The sequence below is a fragment of the Myripristis murdjan genome, chromosome 22 (genome assembly GCF_902150065.1).
Source record: "Myripristis murdjan chromosome 22, fMyrMur1.1, whole genome shotgun sequence".
Lineage (NCBI taxonomy): Eukaryota > Metazoa > Chordata > Actinopteri > Holocentriformes > Holocentridae > Myripristis > Myripristis murdjan.
Genome location: NC_044001.1, coordinates 12,164,485 through 12,182,569, shown reverse-complemented (window position 1 = coordinate 12,182,569; position 18,085 = coordinate 12,164,485). Strand labels below are relative to the sequence as shown.

Genomic DNA, 18,085 nt, shown 5'->3' with positions numbered 1-18,085 from the left:
ACCGCAGACACCCACCCAGGCCTCTTGCTTTGACACATGGCTTGAACAAATGTATGGCATGGTAAGTCACATCATGTCTAAAGAGCTAACATCATAGTCATCATAGCCTGTTCTCCTCTGTTAATACACAGGCCTGTTTTCTTTCACTGGATAGTTATTATATATTTTATTTTGTACCCATTTACCAGTTGTGAATGATGATGATTTCCTTAAAAATCTAATGTATTCACCCCCAGATTATTAGTTTGATGAAAATGTAAATACCATTATGACAAATATTGCTGCAGAGCACATTTTACAACAAAACCACCTCTGGTAAAGTGCGCAGGTGGCTCTCACTGCACCCACTATATCTTTTCAATAAACTTGGCAGAGCAAATCTCACAGAAATAGCAAAAGCAGCTTCAAATTTACACAGAAACTTAAGTTCTTTCTCTGACCTGAAGTCAACCATAAATAGATATATTCCTCAACTACTTAAGTGGCATTAGCTTAATGATCTGTACTGCACAAGGCTAATGACTCCACTTTGGATAAAGAATGAGAGTTCATTTTTGGAACCTAAGACTTCTTGGCAAGCTATCTGTTTTTCACAGGCCTCCATGATTACTTTTATCAGATCGAAGGCCTTACCCTGCTCTCTTCTAATGGATGAATTTCAGGCGTGGAGTAAAGTGCTCTGCCCAAGGGGTCCAGTTGTGGCTGCACACCTGGCTCCTGAATTTGGAGACATGCGCCTTATTTCCAGGTCCAGCACCTTTCATCTCTGGTTCATTTGGGTTTCTGGGAATCAGTCCTGCTGACTAACGCAAAACCAGTTGGAAACATAAGGAATCTTTCATGGCTGAGCCTTTGTCAGTCCTACTTTGGTTTGTTCATCTCACTTTTTCACACCAATGAGACAGAGCGAGCAGGAAACGTGCATGTCTGTGTCATGGAATAACACAATCAGCAACACTTTATTATCATTGACTCATCTCATTATACTGTGAAATGATGATAATGATCTAATTTATATTATTAGACTTGCACTCTTTTGATTTGTACTCTGTATTTTTGTACTGGTGTGACTTCAGCATTGTAAATATCTGTAAATAGAATAAATATGATGATTTAGCACCACCATGTGAACTGTATTGGGTGGAGTCTAAATTTAGACCATAGTAGACCGACTTCACAGTCTTAACTAATGTCTGATGATCCCTCCATGTCAAAACACTGAATGCACATGATATACCAATAAATACATTGTGAGCACTGATCCCGTGTGAGGCTGCCACTTTTTCAGCGATTGTACTCTAAAGTGAGATTCATAAACTTCAATATTTCTATTGCAGTGCGTCTTAATTATGAGCACTTCCCATTATCAGTCAAAGATGGGCATTTATCAAGCTGCCAGTGCCACAGAGAGTAGTTTCACAGAAAATGGTCTGTCCCATGAAACTAAGATAATTAAAGCTCTGTCACCAGGAGGGATATGTGCTCTGCGCCACCAGATCCCTGCTATCTCAGATCCCCCTCTCTGACACTCAGCCTCATGTGGTGTTTGACATCACTGATTACAGACCAAAGATACTGTTACTGTACCCTGAGAAAGTGGAGAACATAGTATCTGGCATAATGAGACATTTAGCGCCAATCCGCCCCGCAGAGGAACACACCCTTCACCACAATAGAGAGGCCAGGGAGTTAAAAATGTCCCAACGCCCCCTGATATCAACCACTGGGGTGAGAAACACCCTCCCTCTGTATTCTAGGACCGAACCTGCAGTAACCCAAACTCTCAAGGCCATGGGGGGGCAAAGAGTCCAACACTAACCTCTTATAGTCCCATTCAGCTGGAGAGCTGGCGCTAGGTCGTGCAATCTGTGTATATTTTGGTACAGAGAAAGTCCCATGGATTATAATAAAAGGTGCATATAGTAATCAAAGTCCCAATCATGCCTTTGGAGCACAGGCTAATTAGGGGTATTTCGTGCTTTAGCATAGAATTACAATTCTATTTCTACGGATTGAGTATCTCAGTAAGGATCGTATGAAGGATATTGGAAGTCTTTCATGAAGCCTTTTAGCATGCCTAACTACCATGGAGAGCAAAAGAATAGAACGATTCTCAGCTGACATGAAGCTGCAAAGCAACTCTGCAGTTTGTGGTTTTACGCCCCAACACATACCCATACTTGAGTGTATTTCAGGAGTGTCCAAGCATCGGCATCTCAAAAGATGCAAAGAATAATTCCCGATGAGCAGAGGGAGATCTTTGACCAAGAAAATATACAGGAAAAGCTAATTGTTGTTCTTAAGGTTGACGGATTCCACATAAGGGGGTTTTGAGTCTTCGTTTATTTGATTTTCCCCTCATCTGCATTCATTTTGGGGCTTTTAATTTACTCCAGCCTGCTGCCAAAAGACCAGTTATATCTGATATGATTGATTATTTGTTGATTGAGGTGTTCATTAAGTTTTCAGCGCAACTACAAGCCTTGTGGCTCGAGACACAATAGTAAATCAAAGGGTGAGATTACTGTGGTGAGAGCACAGTGAAACAGTGTCCTAAATAAAGATCTCTTACTTTCCATTGTCTAATCACCAAAACCAACACCAAACTCTTTATAAAACATTATGGTGTAACCTTAAATTATCCCTTAATGAAGCAACAAAACCATAGCAACAGTCACTATTTAAACCAGTGTCAGCATGTACTTCATACCCATAAAGTCTGGCTGAAGTAAATTCTCTAAGAAATTATGTCTAGGTTATGCTCCAGTCCTGGGGCAAGAAATAATTGAAATCTTTTAATTCCTTTTCTTTGTGCCCCATGAATAATAAAACTTAAATAACTATTATAGCACCAAATGTTACCAGTTAACTCTTGCTTCTACTTCTGTTGTCTAATTACAAATTGATGCATTATAAGATGAATTATCTCTATAACTTATAAAAAGATTACTATGTAATTATAGCTCTTCATTATATTGCTTCTAAATTGTTTACAGTGCATCAGCAGACAAACACCAATTTGAGGATAATTCAACTTTTACCAGAGTTTATACATAGAGAAATACAGATAATGAGACGTCACAATGGCAGCTTGACCTCACCTTCCAGGTGAGGTCAAGTTTGCAATGGCTTGACAAACTTTGTGTTTCATTGCACCTCTGTGTGAGTGCACACACCGGCTTTGTGTCCTCAGGTGATTATTGACATTTACAGCTTATTGCGGTATTTAATCAGAAAGCTTGAGTCGTCTAGGGGCGCTCGCCTCACCTCCCTCGCTCCGTGTATGGGCTGGAAATGAAGACTGATTTCCACAAGCTGAAGCTTATTCTAAGCTCTCACTTGGCAACTGATCTCACATCGGCTGACTGACAGACTGGAGAGATTGGGTGGCTTTTTTACTCCTAAAAAAGCTCCCAGCTTATAATATCAGGTTTTGGCACATTTCCGACCTTTAATTTGGAAAGGGTGTTTCAGAAAACTCACGGAACCTTAGAAAGATAATAGTGGGTAAAAGTATAGCTTACAGTGGCTGCATGTGTACAGGCGTGGAATATAATTAGCTTAATTCCAATGAAGCAAACCACTTATCTGTGAGGTATAGATAGGATCAAACTCTGCAATCAGCGTGGAGGAGAATAAATTGAAATGAAAGCAAGAGATTTCATATAGGCTATCTATCAAATCTCATCCAGGTGTTGAAGCTCTTATTTCACGTGTTTTATGTAGAAAAAGAAAACAATTTACATTCATTTAAAACCAGAGCAACAGGAGAAGGTAATGCTCTGTCATCAGAAATTTCACCAATCATCTAGCATCTAAACCATCTGAAATCCATCCTGACAGACATATAGCCCTCAGTCAAAATACACTTCATGTTGATTAAATGGCCATAACTTTGCAGAACAGTATTTGCTGCAGTACATTTTCAGGATCATTCCAAATTCAAACTCTTTTTAGGATTATTACAAATGCTCCACCTCGCTGTGGCCTTGGGCCTGCTGTGTTTACCCTCACACCCCACAGGAAAAAGTGCAGCCAAAATAAAACTTTAAAAAGTGACATTCATTTGGGGGCACTCAAAATGAGAGCGCTGGTGCTTAATGACTGAAAAACAGGCCACATGTTTGACAGACATGCACTGAGGCTAATTCAGTACAAAAAAAATGAATAAATGCCTCTTAAATTGCACAATGCATCATTAGTGGAAATACATGCACTTACCATTGAAATGTATTTTTTTTATTCATCACCACAACCAAAGTAATTTCAGTTTCCTGGAAATGGCTGGTTTGGCTCTGTTGGTGAAGCCTGTTTCCATGTTAGGAAAATACAGTCAATCAACTTTTCTGTCCCTTTACTTGCCACACACTTCAGAAAGCAACAGTCATTTAAATGCTATTGCAAGACTTTCCAGACAGAGTTTGAGTCCACCTGTCTGGTGTAAGATGGGATTCAAGCAGCGGCTACAGCCTCGGTTTTATTCAACCACTTGCTGTTGCAACTTGACCAAAATGTGCCTAGACCAATGTAAACACTCTACAGAAAAAGTGCAGTTTATATGCACCGGTATTAGTACTGTAATTCTCTCTTCCTTTACCACAGGACCTCAAACTTCCACATTTGGAGATTTTGTTTGAAATACAGCACTGCAAATAGTCGAGAAAAAAAAAAATTGGAAACCCCTTCAAAGTCCAGTATGTCTGCCATTCAATAGAATTAGCAGTTCACCTTGTGCTATTCAAATATGACTACCTATCCCCAACTTGGTTTGCAGCAAGACTCAAATATGCTGCAATGCTTAAAAATCTATACAGCTTACATCTGCAAAAGGTCTGTGCTGTACCTTGAAAACAAAGGCCATAACCTTCAAAACTGTGTTTACAGTAGTTTCATTGTCCAGAGGGGAAAAAAGGGATTTGGTACGGGAATTATAGAAGAGATTAACAGAGGCTCTTTGTTGGAAAAGAAGGTCAGAGACCCAAAATAGGCATCAGGCCTGTCCTAGAAAGATCTTCGAGCAAGCTGTCATTGTACTTAAACCAATACATGCTGCAATTGAGGGAGAGAGCCCTGGGAGGTGACACTATAATTATCATGTGAAGAGGAAGGGAAAGTTTTACATGTGGATCACCCTGGTTAACAGGTCTACAGTCGTGGTTACTTAAGACAGCTGCTGCGTGCTGAAATTACAGAGCGCAGTGACTCACACTCTTTCTCTGTTTAAGACCACTTGGCTCGGTTTTGGAAGGGACAAGCCCTTACAGTAAAACAGGCCGTCCACAGAAAATCTGTTGGCTCATCAAAATAACAAACGCTTTGTTCTGCTTTGCAGCTTTGGCCCTGGAGACCACCCTCAAACATTTATTATTTCTGTCATTATATGTTGCTCAACTCGAGGCTACACGGGAACTCGCTCACAGAATAAAAGACTTGGTCATCCTGGTGTAATTATGAACTTGTATTTAAAAAAACGAAAAAAGACCTCCCACTGACAGGAAACAAGGTATTGTGATTTTCATTTGCTAAATTACACCATAATCTATAATGTCGCTAATGCTCATTGGAGACATGATTTACAACAACCCAGCCAGGATTCGGCCCATTACATACCTTTGGCCATAACCTTTCCACAAAAAGCTTTATTTAACAAGAGCATGTAATGTTGAAAGCCTGGGGACTTCAAGTGTGTACAATACACTGGAGTTAAAAGCAAAAGGGGTTTAAACAGCTCATTTCATGTGAATAAGGGTCTAATAGTTACTTTAAAACTGTGCCAAATCATGACTTTTCATTGTAGAAAAAGGTGTGAATCGCTTGTGAATTTACAACATCTTATAGTTTTGCAGGGTGTTGTAAAAATTCAAGATGCTCCCCAAGCGAAAAGCGCCAAGTTTGAAACACATTTGTGCTTCAGCAGCTGCTTGACAAAGCCTGTTTTTGTGTCCATCTCTTGCTTTGAAGTGCTTGTTATTTAAAGGAGTTCATCGTCTTTGGTGTGCTTTATGCAACTGTTACACCTTTGCTATAAAAGCTGGCTCTTGGTGTTTCTGCTGAATTTTTATTGTCCACCACGTGCTATACAGTCATACGGAGACAGTCAGCATTTCACGTGACTTCAGATTTGTTGTGTCTAAATGTCAGGGACAGTCTCAGATGATCTGCGGTCAGACAACATAAATGCTCTATGGTTTTCTTATGGTGGGTTTTCAAAAGATACACTGAAGGCAAGAAATACACTGGAGGTACGCTGTGTCAGGCAGCTTCCCAGTGCCACAATCAGCAGCCACGTGAGACTTCAAACCACGTGAGGCAACAAACTCGCAAGAGAGATCCACCTTTAGTGCCACTATCCTCCAAATATCAGGAGTTTGGTCCACCAAAACCCCAAAACAAACACCAGAAGAGGCCAGATACAAACATGCATAAGGAATGAATCTTCCATTTGTGTATTTTTCATAATTTATTCTGAGATATTCTTGTGTCTGTGGATTACCAACAGCAAACTCCACAACATTTGTCGCAAGCCACTTGTCTGAATGATTGTGGTCTTGTTTGTTTAATCTTTGCTGATAGCAGGCCTGTTGACAGCTTTTTTTTTTTTTCTACTTGAAAAATCAGAAACACATGGAGGCGGCAGTAGATTCTTGGACACATTTGAGATATAACTTCATAATCATAAAATATAACTCCCTGCTTTAATGCAAGTAAAATGTCCCAAAATTGCCAAGGTTGTCCAAAGCATATATTGTATTTTATGAAGTATTTTATGAATCTAAAACAGCTGTGTGCCTGAAATTAGGCATGGTGCCTAAGAACTTTAAACCCCGTATCGCTTTATACAATATTATTGTTGTTACTACAGCATAGACAACATAGTCCTGTGTGTGTATTTTATATGATGTGGATATATTGCTTGTTGCGATGGCTGTTTCTGGCTCCAGTCGGTGTATCCGCCCACACATCTCCCAACAGCCAACCACCATAGCCTCTAAACCACACTGGATCAAGCCTCCACTCCAATATTGCTTCAGACGTATATTGAACAAACGCTGGTTTATACCATGTCATTGTACAGTATGTATAGAATAAGAATGTTAACTCCATGCTGGTTTTATTCTTACCATGTCATTGTATGTGCAGAGTAAGAGAACCTAGGCAAATTGTATGGACTCAAACTAAGCATTTAAGCAATAACATTTATTCTGGGCCAGACATGTCTGGGTCCAAATGTACAGGGACAGCACGTCTCTCCAAAAGCCTTTATGGCGCAGTGCTAAGTATTGACTCTTGCAAACGAGGTGACATGTGTTGTATAAACTTCATTTCTTGGTTGGAGGCAAATGTGTTCGCAAATTGACAAGTTGACTGTGAATTTAGTTTATGCATTTGGTCTTTCACAAAGACTCTTCTACATATTGACAGTTTTTTTTTTTTTTTTTTTTTTTTTTTTTAAACTTGTGAAATGGCTGCCACTACCTGATGCAGACAGTGAAACCTGCAATTTTCATAGGCTTGATGTCTCGGATTAGTCATTATCCTTAAATACAGGACTCCACCACCAACACTTAAGTGCAGAAAATCCCATTAAGGTGGCTTTATTTAACTTTGATATCCTTAAATGATCCCACAATAAGCATCTACGTCTGGCTCCCTTTGTGTCAATTAAGCTGTCTTCTGTTTGATTGGGAGTTTTGTACCTTAGGAGACACTTGGAACAAGGCAAGGGGATCTGAAGACAACAGACAGTATATTGATTTTTTTTTTTTTATCATTTGTTTTTTACAACATAATGAATGACAAGGCTGACTCCTAAAAGAAATTGCATTCCTTATTGGATGACTTAAGCACAGGAGCTGAGTGCAATGGAAATATCTGTAAATGCTGTTTTGAACGTTTTACCTTTGTACTACATTGTGTGTACAAGTGCTGTTCCTGCAACACCTCATAAAGTGTCTGGCTGAGTACTTTGGTTAAATCAGCTTCTGGCTGCTGCCGCGACTGTGATTTCCTCCACTAAACAAAGACTTTGAAAGTTGCCTAAAACCAACAGCCGAGTCAGGGATTTCCAGAAATAACCCGAGGCCAAACTGGACTACAGAAATAGAAAAGTTCAAATTTTACTGGCGAGATAAAGTAACACTTAACTTGGTTGACTGGCTGACTGATGATGAGCAAATTCATGCTTTCGCCAATGGATGTGATGGCAACTGCATCCAGCAGAGCAGCATAACATCACATGCACAAATAAGAATCAAATGAGTCACAAGCTTCAATTTTGAACTATTTCTTACTGATCACGGTAAATTTCATCTATTTATAAACTTAATAGTCCCAAAGAGAAAGTTTATTTGGGTATGTGGTGTTTGTAGGTCACATTATTTATTCCAGTATCATCAGGGGAGGCCTTCAAAGCAACCATGCTCTTTTTTTTTTTCCAGCAGCACACTCCTTCACATGTGTACGAAAACATAAATTCACACCTGGGAGCTGATGAAGGACGGGGCAGTGTTACTCACTCGCCTTTTCCTTTCTGCAGGGCTTGAAGCTGGCGACCTCCCAGACTCAAGCCCTCATCTCAAACCATCAGGCTACCACTACTCCTCAGTGCTGCTCCACTTCCGGCTCCATTTGGGCCGTGTTTGTTTTCGGGACCCTGTAATTTCCCCACCGATCACTTGCAAGGGCCCCCGTCAAGTCTACCATTCATAAAGCTTAAAGTAGCTCTTAGTGGTCCGTGGAGTTTATTGAAACATTAAATTTGTATCCCAGCCGTGATGGTGTATCTTTAGCTGTTGCTTAACTCACGTGCTCGGTCGGGTCCCCTTACATCAACCGCCAATTATGTTCTCCTCTTGGGTGTGGGTTGAGGCTCGGTCAGCATGGCAAAGAAACCAGAAACATCAATTCCTGGGCACTGCAGCGAACAAAAACAGACAAAATGCGAAAGCCTTTTCTCAGACATGTTATCATCTTATAGTACAAACACAAACATCACAAACATTGTCAGTAAAAGCGTTCAACAGTACTCCCTGGGGATTTTGCAGTGGCCTTGAAAGCCCTGAGCAGCCATGGAGGAAAGCCTGAACAACCGGCAGGACCTCAGGAGACTGGCTGAAGACCTCAGCGTTAAGTTCATACGAAAAAATGCCCAGTCACGGCTTCCCACACTGTAAGACCGCAAGGTTTTAATTCTTTTTCTCTAACCAGCAGGAGGACAATGAAAATTTGCATAGAAATATCCTCTTATGCACACCTACACACATTCAGGCTACAAAATCTGAAATATGGGTGGGAATAAAATAAGTGACTGTGCGACCACACGCCCTCGATGACTTTGGGTGTGTCACATTCATAATTAACAATTTTAATAATTGTGTTAAGTGTTTTGGGTCAGACATCAACTCCATGAAGTGTCAGGGGCCTTAAATCATGCGAACGCTTTACAGTGAGCGGCATTAAACAATATGAGGCCTACGTCATGTATTTCAATTTGGAGGCCGTTAACCTAATTTTTAATAGTTATTACAATGAAGCCTGGCAACCACATGAAGTGGCTGTGGGCCGGTAACGAGCTGAGCAGAGCGAGCAGCAAGCAGAGGGGAAGCTGCCATGCACTTTCACAGTCTTCAAGTCTAGCAATAAGCACAAAAACACTCGGAAAGCCTTTTGTGAAATGAACTCAATGGCGTGTTTAGAAAATGAAAAATATGTTGTGAGGATATAAACAACATCTAAATTACACTGTTAACTCGAGCCCGCTTCATGCCAAGGTACACTGTCCTTCCAAGAAACAGAAAGCAGAATGAACGTTACTGCCTCCTCACATGCTTTCATGCAGATGCAGGTTGTTGTTATTTTTTTTTATAGATACGGCAATGAATCATGCTCCTGAGGAAATCAAACTAAAAACAGTCAATGTCTTTTCCAGTGGTTTTGTGTTGTTTAAATACATAAATAAACTGAAATTATCTGAACCTATAAACATGTAAAATCCTCACTCCACCCTCTCTTGCTCTGTCATTTTAGCTAAATCTGACTAAGGCTGGCATGGCAGGGCCTCCTTTCGGGGCACAAATATAAAGAGATTTTGAAATAATATAGTATATCAAAATACAAAGCACATGGTGTGGAAGTCATTAGCAAAACATCAAAACAGAAAAAAAAACTTCAGCTTTGAAAGACCTCCAAAAACTCTACACATAAAAGAAAATTGTTTTTTTTTCTCCCCCAACTGATAGAGCATGACTGAACTTGAAGGTTCAAAATGAAAAATATGACTGGAATTTACAGTATTAGTTGAGAAGCTCCATCTCTACTGCTTGAGTTGCGCGTGTCATGCGCACATGCAATCTGGCTTTTTTTTTTTTTTTTTTTTAATCACCCCACAACCGCAGCTATTCGACACTTTTGCTGCGAGCCCTCACCCCTGTAAAACTCAAACAGCGAAATCTCAAATTATTTCATGTTTTATTTGATAGCAGCAACATGCTCAAACAATGCTTGTCAGCCATGATTACGTGCTATAAGCCATGCAAGGTAGCAGTTTGGAAAATTATAGATAATTTGGTCTAATTCTAAAAAAAAAAAAAAAAAAAAAAAGTTCAAACAAGTTCCATGTTGTAGGATCTTTAATTACGGCCCTGGTGAAAGAAGCATCTCTGTGTCATGTGTTATATAGGTGCCTTGTACAGATATTTGGCAAACCCCTTGATCACCATCATGATTTATACAAATGCATACATATTTTCTCACACCTCCCTGCAGCATGTACAACATGAGAACGCCGGAAGGAGCTTTACCGTAAATAATCCCATGTTCTGACAAGGTGTGGGATTGGATATATTCTAGTACCCTACACATTTATTTACGTTTATGGCTACTTGTGAGCATTTGAGAACATGTGATTATTTGGGTGTATGCATTTCCTATGTGGCTGAGCTGAAATTGAGAAATTACAGCTGGAGGATCTCAAAGTAAGCAGGGCAAGGTGGAGGGTGAGGGAGGATAATACTAGAGGATAGTGCTGATTGAGGAAACACATCATGACAGAAACCAGCTGTAATCGTAGGAATAGGTCCGAAACCTCTGATGATGTATATGTACTGAAAAGACCAAAAATAACAAGTGACCACAGGGGCATGGCCCTGTCTCAGCAGCAGCAGCAGCAGCAGCATCCCACTCTAATGAGGTGCAACAGTAAAACCTGCCCTCTGGTGTCAAAACGTCAGTACTGCATTGGAGGGCCGCCACACTGCCTCGCATTCACACGGCCAGGACAGAAACAGGCCCAAATGTGTTTTCCAGTAGCTCTTTATATAGCTTTATTAGTAGTTTCAAGGGTGAAACACTTACAAAAATACTGAACTTAAGGACCATAAACTGTTCGCCCTGAAATAGTGAGCGAAAATAAAAGCCTCTCGGTCCTAAATCAGCCACAAAGACAGGCTGACCAAATAATACACTTTGTTTATCTCAGGAAGAAAAGCTAAATATATGAAAGTTTGAGTCTGTAAACTACAGCAGGTATAAGCTGTTTGTAATCAGACAGAAACACACAGACAGATCGGACTAGATTTACCTTTATTGATGGGAAGATTCAAGTGACACAAGAGCAGCAGCTTCAAACTAAACATCAAGGCAAGAAATTAACATCAAGACAGGAATCTTTTACCCTATTTTTCCTATTGCCATATAAGAAATAACCATTTTAAAAAAAAAGTAATACCTATATAGAAAAAAAGGTAAAATGGGATACAACTGGAGTAGAACACAAAAGTATATATAGTTCATGTATACATGTGTCTGTGTGTAAGTAGTATATAGTATATTATGTACATGATACATTTAGAGACAGAGAGAGAGAGAGAGAGAGAGAGAGAGAGATGCTGGAGATGCTGGGTGGAAATCAAATGTATAGAAATAATGTCAAAAAGTATGTAAATGATGAAAACTTTATTTCCACACTGCATGTAGAAGCAGGTAAAAACTCCTGCACTTTCCAGCCATAGCACTCTGGACAACCTTTCCCCCACGGTTTCCCTTGTTTATCTTGATCACGGCGGGGTGGAGGGTGTCCAGACGGTCAGGAAAGGTAAAGGGCAAGTGTACACCGACAGGCTGAGGGAGATGTAAATTTGGAGATGAGTCCACCACTGTACATCCTCAATGCCAGCTTTGTGAAGCAATGTAGGTCCTACTAGGAATCTGGTGTTGTTTTTTTGGCTCTGTTTTTGAGTACATTCACATGCTGTGATATTTATAGAGGGGGGGTCTCATAAACAGTCATAAATGTAGACATGTCCTGGAAAAATGAAAAACATGTAAATGTTGCTGAGAAAGTAACAATTATGTGCCCCCTCCCCACAAAAATATTTTTCAAGGAAAGCTTTATTCATATTAAATTTATTCCCCGAACACAGTGTGTCACTGTTCGTCACATATGCATTTATTTATATGTATTGCTTGAACCTGATTATTTTGTAGTTTAGATGAAGACTGAAATAAGTGATAATCATGTGTCTGGATATTCAAGACATGGAGGCACCCTGATGTGACATGCCTGCTTTGGGCAGATCTGTCTGCTAATTACAGCCTAGCTCAGAGGAGGGAGGTACTTGTGTGGTGGGGGCTTTTTTTTTAATGATGCACGGGGTAGATAGGGTATAAAAACCCACAGCATTGTACTGGAAGGCAGCATATCCTCAGTTGTGCTCTTTCCCTAAGGATATACAGCAGCACCAGCAGCTCACTGGTGCTGAAGAGTTTTTTTTCTCCATTGGATGCCGGTATGTGCGCTTTCTCTTCCTCTCTATGCATCTCCATCTCTGGGGGAGTGTAGATAACATTTAGGCTCTGTTTAGGCCTTGACTGGCTCCTGTGCTGGTGGGAGAGTAATCAGGCTGAGGAAGTGAAGCAGGCTTTGGCTAGCTCTGAGCTGAACAGGCTGATGCTTGGAGAGGCTGAAGTGCCAGTGAGGGACCCAGAATGCTGTGACTGAAATCTAACACTGAAACCTAAATCTTGTTACTCTAACTTATGTGCTTTTTGTGCATTTACTTTTTTCCTTGCATTACTTGTCCATAGGCTTTTCTGTGAGGATGCAGATTTAGTTGAGAAAGTTTTAAAGTTCAGGAGAAGCACTAGAGAGAATGCCTTTGCCTAAACGGCCTTGCTAGTACTTAGAGTCTGGTTGTCCTAAATGTTTCCCTGTTGCTCTTGCAGGTTTGACCTTTGAAAATGGACATACGTGTTACAAGCATCCTCCTCCTCTTTGTGGCCTTGACTGCTGCCCATGGAGAGAGATACGTGGTGAAGAAGCTGGTGAAGGCTGCCCCCCAGTACCAGCCCTACTCTGTGAAGAGCCACGGTAAGACACTGCACCCTCCTGCTCACTGTGCAAAGTCTCTCTCACAGTGAGACTCACCATTGTTTTGCCTGCTGTCTCTTTACTCATGTCAGCTTCACTCTCTACATCCAAACCTTTGTCACATAGAACCACACTAAATGCAAAATCTCTGCAAACATTTCATTCACTCCTTGTACAACCTTGCCTCTTACCTTTGGATCTCCAGTAAGGGAATCAGCATCTCTGTTGTAGCCAATAGCAGCAGTATACAGAGCTAGGCGGAGGCGGGCAACTCTACTCTGAAACTTGAGCTCCCACTTGCTCTGGAAACATCATGTGCTCTGATTGGCTGTGAGGGTGTGGACACTTGTCCAATAACATCTTCTATTCAGATGATGAATTTGCATAGCAGTGTGTAAAAAAACAGGTGGCAGGCTTGCAGCCACTTATCATCCTGGAAGCCACAACGTTAGAAAACTATATCTACCCTCAGGGCTTTTTTTTTTTTTTTTTTTTAGATTTATTGTAGTTTCACTGAGGTTTTGATTTGTTCTTTTATATAGGCAAGATACTTAAATCAACATCACTTTTAGGACTTTTGGGACATTTTGGAACAATGACAGTTAAAATAATACACTTTATAGAAACTTTTTTTCTGTGCTTGGCTGTAACTGCCTTTGAACATTTTGCAAAGGCCACCAACTTTTGCAAAATGTTCAGTGTGCCATCAACTGTGTTGAGCTGCAACAAGAAATAGCTTGTATTTTGATATCATTTTGAGCTGCATTTATTTAGTTTAACTTTAATATGTCCCCCTAGTGACATATGACAACTTGAAGAACCCACTGTTGTTAGGAGAGTTTCACTGCACTTTTTAGATATGTTCTATTCACTAGATTTAGTCATTTAAGAAAAAAGGAGTTGACACTTTTTCATCACATTGATTTAGTCAAGACGTAGCAACAGGCTAACTTTTCTCTTTTTCTAAGGTTTCTCTGCCTCATACAAAACAGTATAGATAGATTGTTTCTTGCACATTGAGAGATTTTTACGCAAAAACTTTCAAGGAATTCAAGCAGTGTATTTTACCAGGTAAAATATGCTGTAGCTTTAATTTTGCACAACTTTTGAACAGATCTATATAACCTTATTTTTGTTTGAAAAAGCAGAGTGTGCCCTTGCTGGATTATTTTTAGTCTGACACTGACAATTACAGTCCAGTCACCCAGAAGTGTGGTTTGTTTGGGTGTGTCTGCCTCACACAGAAGTAGAAACATCTGTTTGGCTTTATCTAAATTAGGCTACGGTTGGCCAAGGAGTGATGCCTTTTACACTCAACAGCATGTGACCACATTAAGGCAGCAAATAAAAAAATAAATAAATGAAAACTGCCTTTCATTTTGGTCTTACTGTTTCACAAACAAGGCACAAGACGTTTCCTTAAATACTTTGAACCTGGATTTTAAAAAATAGCAATTAAATGTGATTTCCAAAGCAGAGAGGCACTTCAAGCGTATTTTCATGTTTGAGGAAAGAGTTGATTAAATGTCTCAGTGAGTTACTGTCATCCTAGAGTACAAGACTGGTTCACAACTTGCCTCACCTCATATTCAGCATTAGATATCACTAAACTACTGGCAGAGATTCTAGATTCTTAGATTTTGAGGACAGATGTGAAATCAGAGAGTGAGGGGATGATTTTCTGGAATTTTTGTTTTAGAATGTGATCAAAAACAACTTTGTCTTTTGATAGTAATCATACATGTCCTTTTTCAGCAACACACTCATCATTCATACAGACACTCTGAGCGGCCCAGCAAACAATGTTCTTCTACTATTTGTTACTGAGACATAAGTAGATGTATACGGTAGAGGGTAGAGGGTAGATCATCACAATAATTCCAACACTACAGTAGTACTGTACTTACCATGGTTATGGTAGTCACTGTAGCATAATACTACTAGTTTGATTACAATGTTATAAAATGTAGCAAACAGGTTATAACATAACTGGGATACATAACAAACTTAATTACACACTCAAGTGTATTTTGCAGCAAGGCATTTCTTACCTCTGCAGTATATCACTATAATGCAATGTCACATTTATAGTAATCATGAAACACAATACACAGCTTTTAAGGGAATGCCCTGTTGTTCCAGTCTCACTTATTATGATAGGATGTATTTATTAATTGCGTTTTATGTATAGAATACGTTTTTGTTTGTGTTTCACTTGGGCTTTTATGGTGCTGATGAGGATCACTGTTATGCTCTTCACAGTGATGTCAGTGGCAGGTGAGCCTGGTGCCCCAGGTGAGCCCGGCCCTGAGGGACCCGCTGGCCCTCCTGGCGCCCCAGGTGAGAGCGCTGTCGGCTATCCTGGACCCCAAGGACCTCCTGGACCTCCCGGATCTCCTGGGCGCTCCATCTCTGGCAAGCCTGGATCTCCAGGTGGACCTGGCAAACCTGGCATCCCTGGTGCCCACGGTGAGAAGGGAGACACTGGTGCCCCTGGCCCTCAGGGGCCAAGGGGAGCACCCGGATCTTCTGGAAGCCCTGGACCTGCTGGACTCTCCGCTACTGGCAAGCCCGGACCTTCTGGTCTGCCTGGAGCAATGGGACCCAGAGGTGAACCCGGTCTGAAGGGACATCCAGGTGTACCTGGACTGCCAGGAGCTAAGGGTGATAGAGGAGTGGGAGCAACCGGACCTCAGGGTGCAACAGGACCTGTTGGACCCATGGGCCAAACTGGAGCCCCTGGTGAGCCCGGTGTAGGAAAGCCAGGAAAGTCAGGTATGCCCGGTGAGCCAGGAAAGGCAGGTAGCCCAGGTAGAGATGGTGCCACTGGTCCCATGGGACCACAGGGACCTAAGGGACACACTGGTGCCCCTGGTGTAGGTGTTGCAGGTAAACCAGGTGAGAATGGAGCCCCAGGCATGCCCGGCCCTACTGGCCCTAAAGGCAACCAGGGACCTGCTGGAGCCCCTGGTGCCCCAGGTGTTCCTGGATATGGCAAGCCAGGTGCAAATGGAGAGAAGGGAGAGAGAGGAGCCACAGGTGCCACAGGTGCCCCTGGTGCAAAGGGTGAGCAAGGTGCAACTGGCGCCACTGGTGCTACAGGTGCAACTGGACCTACTGGTCCTGCTGGTCCTCAGGGTCCCATTGGTTTCCCAGGTGAGAGTGGCCCTTCTGGTCCTAAAGGTGATGCAGGTGCACATGGACCTCAGGGACCTAAGGGATACAAGGGAGATCAGGGAGCTCAGGGTTTCCCAGGTAAACAGGGTTATCCAGGCCCAGCTGGCCCCACTGGCCCCAGGGGAGCCACTGGAGCTACAGGTGGCAAAGGTGATGCAGGTGCCCCAGGTGCCTCAGGTGCCCCAGGTATTCCTGGACCCGCTGGTCCCAAAGGTCTTCCCGGCCGTGCAGGTGAGCCCGGTGGTGCTGGTGCTGATGGTGCTCCAGGTCCCAGAGGACCAGTTGGACCCTCTGGTCCCGGTGGTGCTCCTGGTGCAAAGGGACACCCAGGTCTTCCTGGTGCTCCCGGCCCTGCTGGTTTGGCTGCTAAGGGTCTCCCTGGACCACAGGGTCCCGCTGGTGCTCCTGGTGATGATGGTGCTGATGGAGAGCCAGGCCCAGCTGGTCCTCCTGGTCCTCCCGGTCCTCCTGGTGAGGTTGTGTTTGAGAAGGGCATGGGTGTTGGTGAGGTTATGGTCAAGGCTCCCATGTCTGCTTTCACTGCCTCTCTGGCCACTCCCTACCCCGAGGCTGGCACCCCCATTAAGTTTGATCAGATAGTGTACAATGCTGAGAATCACTATGACCCCGAGACTGGCATGTTCACTTGCCAGGTGCCAGGAGTTTACTACTTCTCTTACAGCATCCATGTTAATGGTGCTCATGCCCTGGTGGCTCTGTACAAGAATGGGCAGCCTGTTATGTTCACCTATGATGAGTACAACAAGGGCTTCCTGGACCAGATGTCAGGTAGCGCTGTTCTGTTGCTCGATGACCAGGACACAGTCTATGTCCAGATCCCTGATGAGGAGGCCAATGGTGTCTTTGCTGCCGAGAATGTCCACTGCTCTTTCTCTGGGTTCCTCATTGCTTCAACGTGATACGTTGGCAGTTCCTAAAGGCCAAACAACTAAATTTGCTACCTATTTCTCAAACTAAGGGAAACTCCCTGTGATTTTTTCCTCAGCCAAAAACCCAGACAGGTAGTTTATGCCCTCTTTGAGGAATAGTAGCATCTTGACTTGAAAAATACAAGAAATGGGTGCTTAGAAGAAGGAAATCTAATTTATAAAAACAGGTTATCAGGGATGGGGAAAGCAATCCACAAAGTTACAAGTGAGCTTTTGTAATGGAGACAGCATGTGAAATTGAGGTTTTATAACTGTGTTGTGTCCTGAATTTTTCTTTTCCACTCTACTCCTTTTATACTGATTTCAACTGGTGATTCTTATTTTTGTGTTTGTCTGTTTTTTGTACAACCTCATTTTTGGTGACCAATAATCTTATTAAAAGTACACAAATACTTTCTGTGCAACATGTTGTACCTGTTGTCCTTGTATGTGACTTGAATATTGTGAAATAGTAATGGTCAAATTGACCATTATAATGATTTAAGACACCAACAATGCTGTCATACCGATACAAACTGTTTACCAACAACATTGTTATATCCCTAAATAATGCATTATGTCATGTAATACATAATGACCAAAATAAAAGTTG

The 18,085-nt window shown here is 41.8% G+C and overlaps 1 protein-coding gene across 1 annotated transcript; it reads left to right on the top strand.

Moving 5' to 3' along the window:
* Positions 1-12,711: 12,711 nt before the first annotated feature.
* Positions 12,712-18,085, top strand: col10a1a (collagen, type X, alpha 1a). The gene is made up of 3 exons (XM_030045267.1): positions 12,712-12,785; positions 13,222-13,366; positions 15,629-18,085. Exons 2-3 carry the CDS (start codon positions 13,237-13,239, stop codon positions 17,461-17,463), a joined length of 1,965 nt encoding a protein of 654 aa, XP_029901127.1. The 5' UTR covers positions 12,712-12,785; positions 13,222-13,236; the 3' UTR covers positions 17,464-18,085.

What these genes read in the sequence shown, in the direction of transcription:
- col10a1a (XM_030045267.1), top strand. Translation starts at nt 13,237, where the DNA reads ATGGACATACGTGTTACAAGCATCCTCCTCCTCTTTGTGGCCTTGACT. An exon ending in CTACTCTGTGAAGAGCCACG is followed by an intron (nt 13,367 to 15,628) that starts GTAAGACACTGC and finishes TGCTCTTCACAG; the next exon opens with TGATGTCAGTGGCAGGTGAG.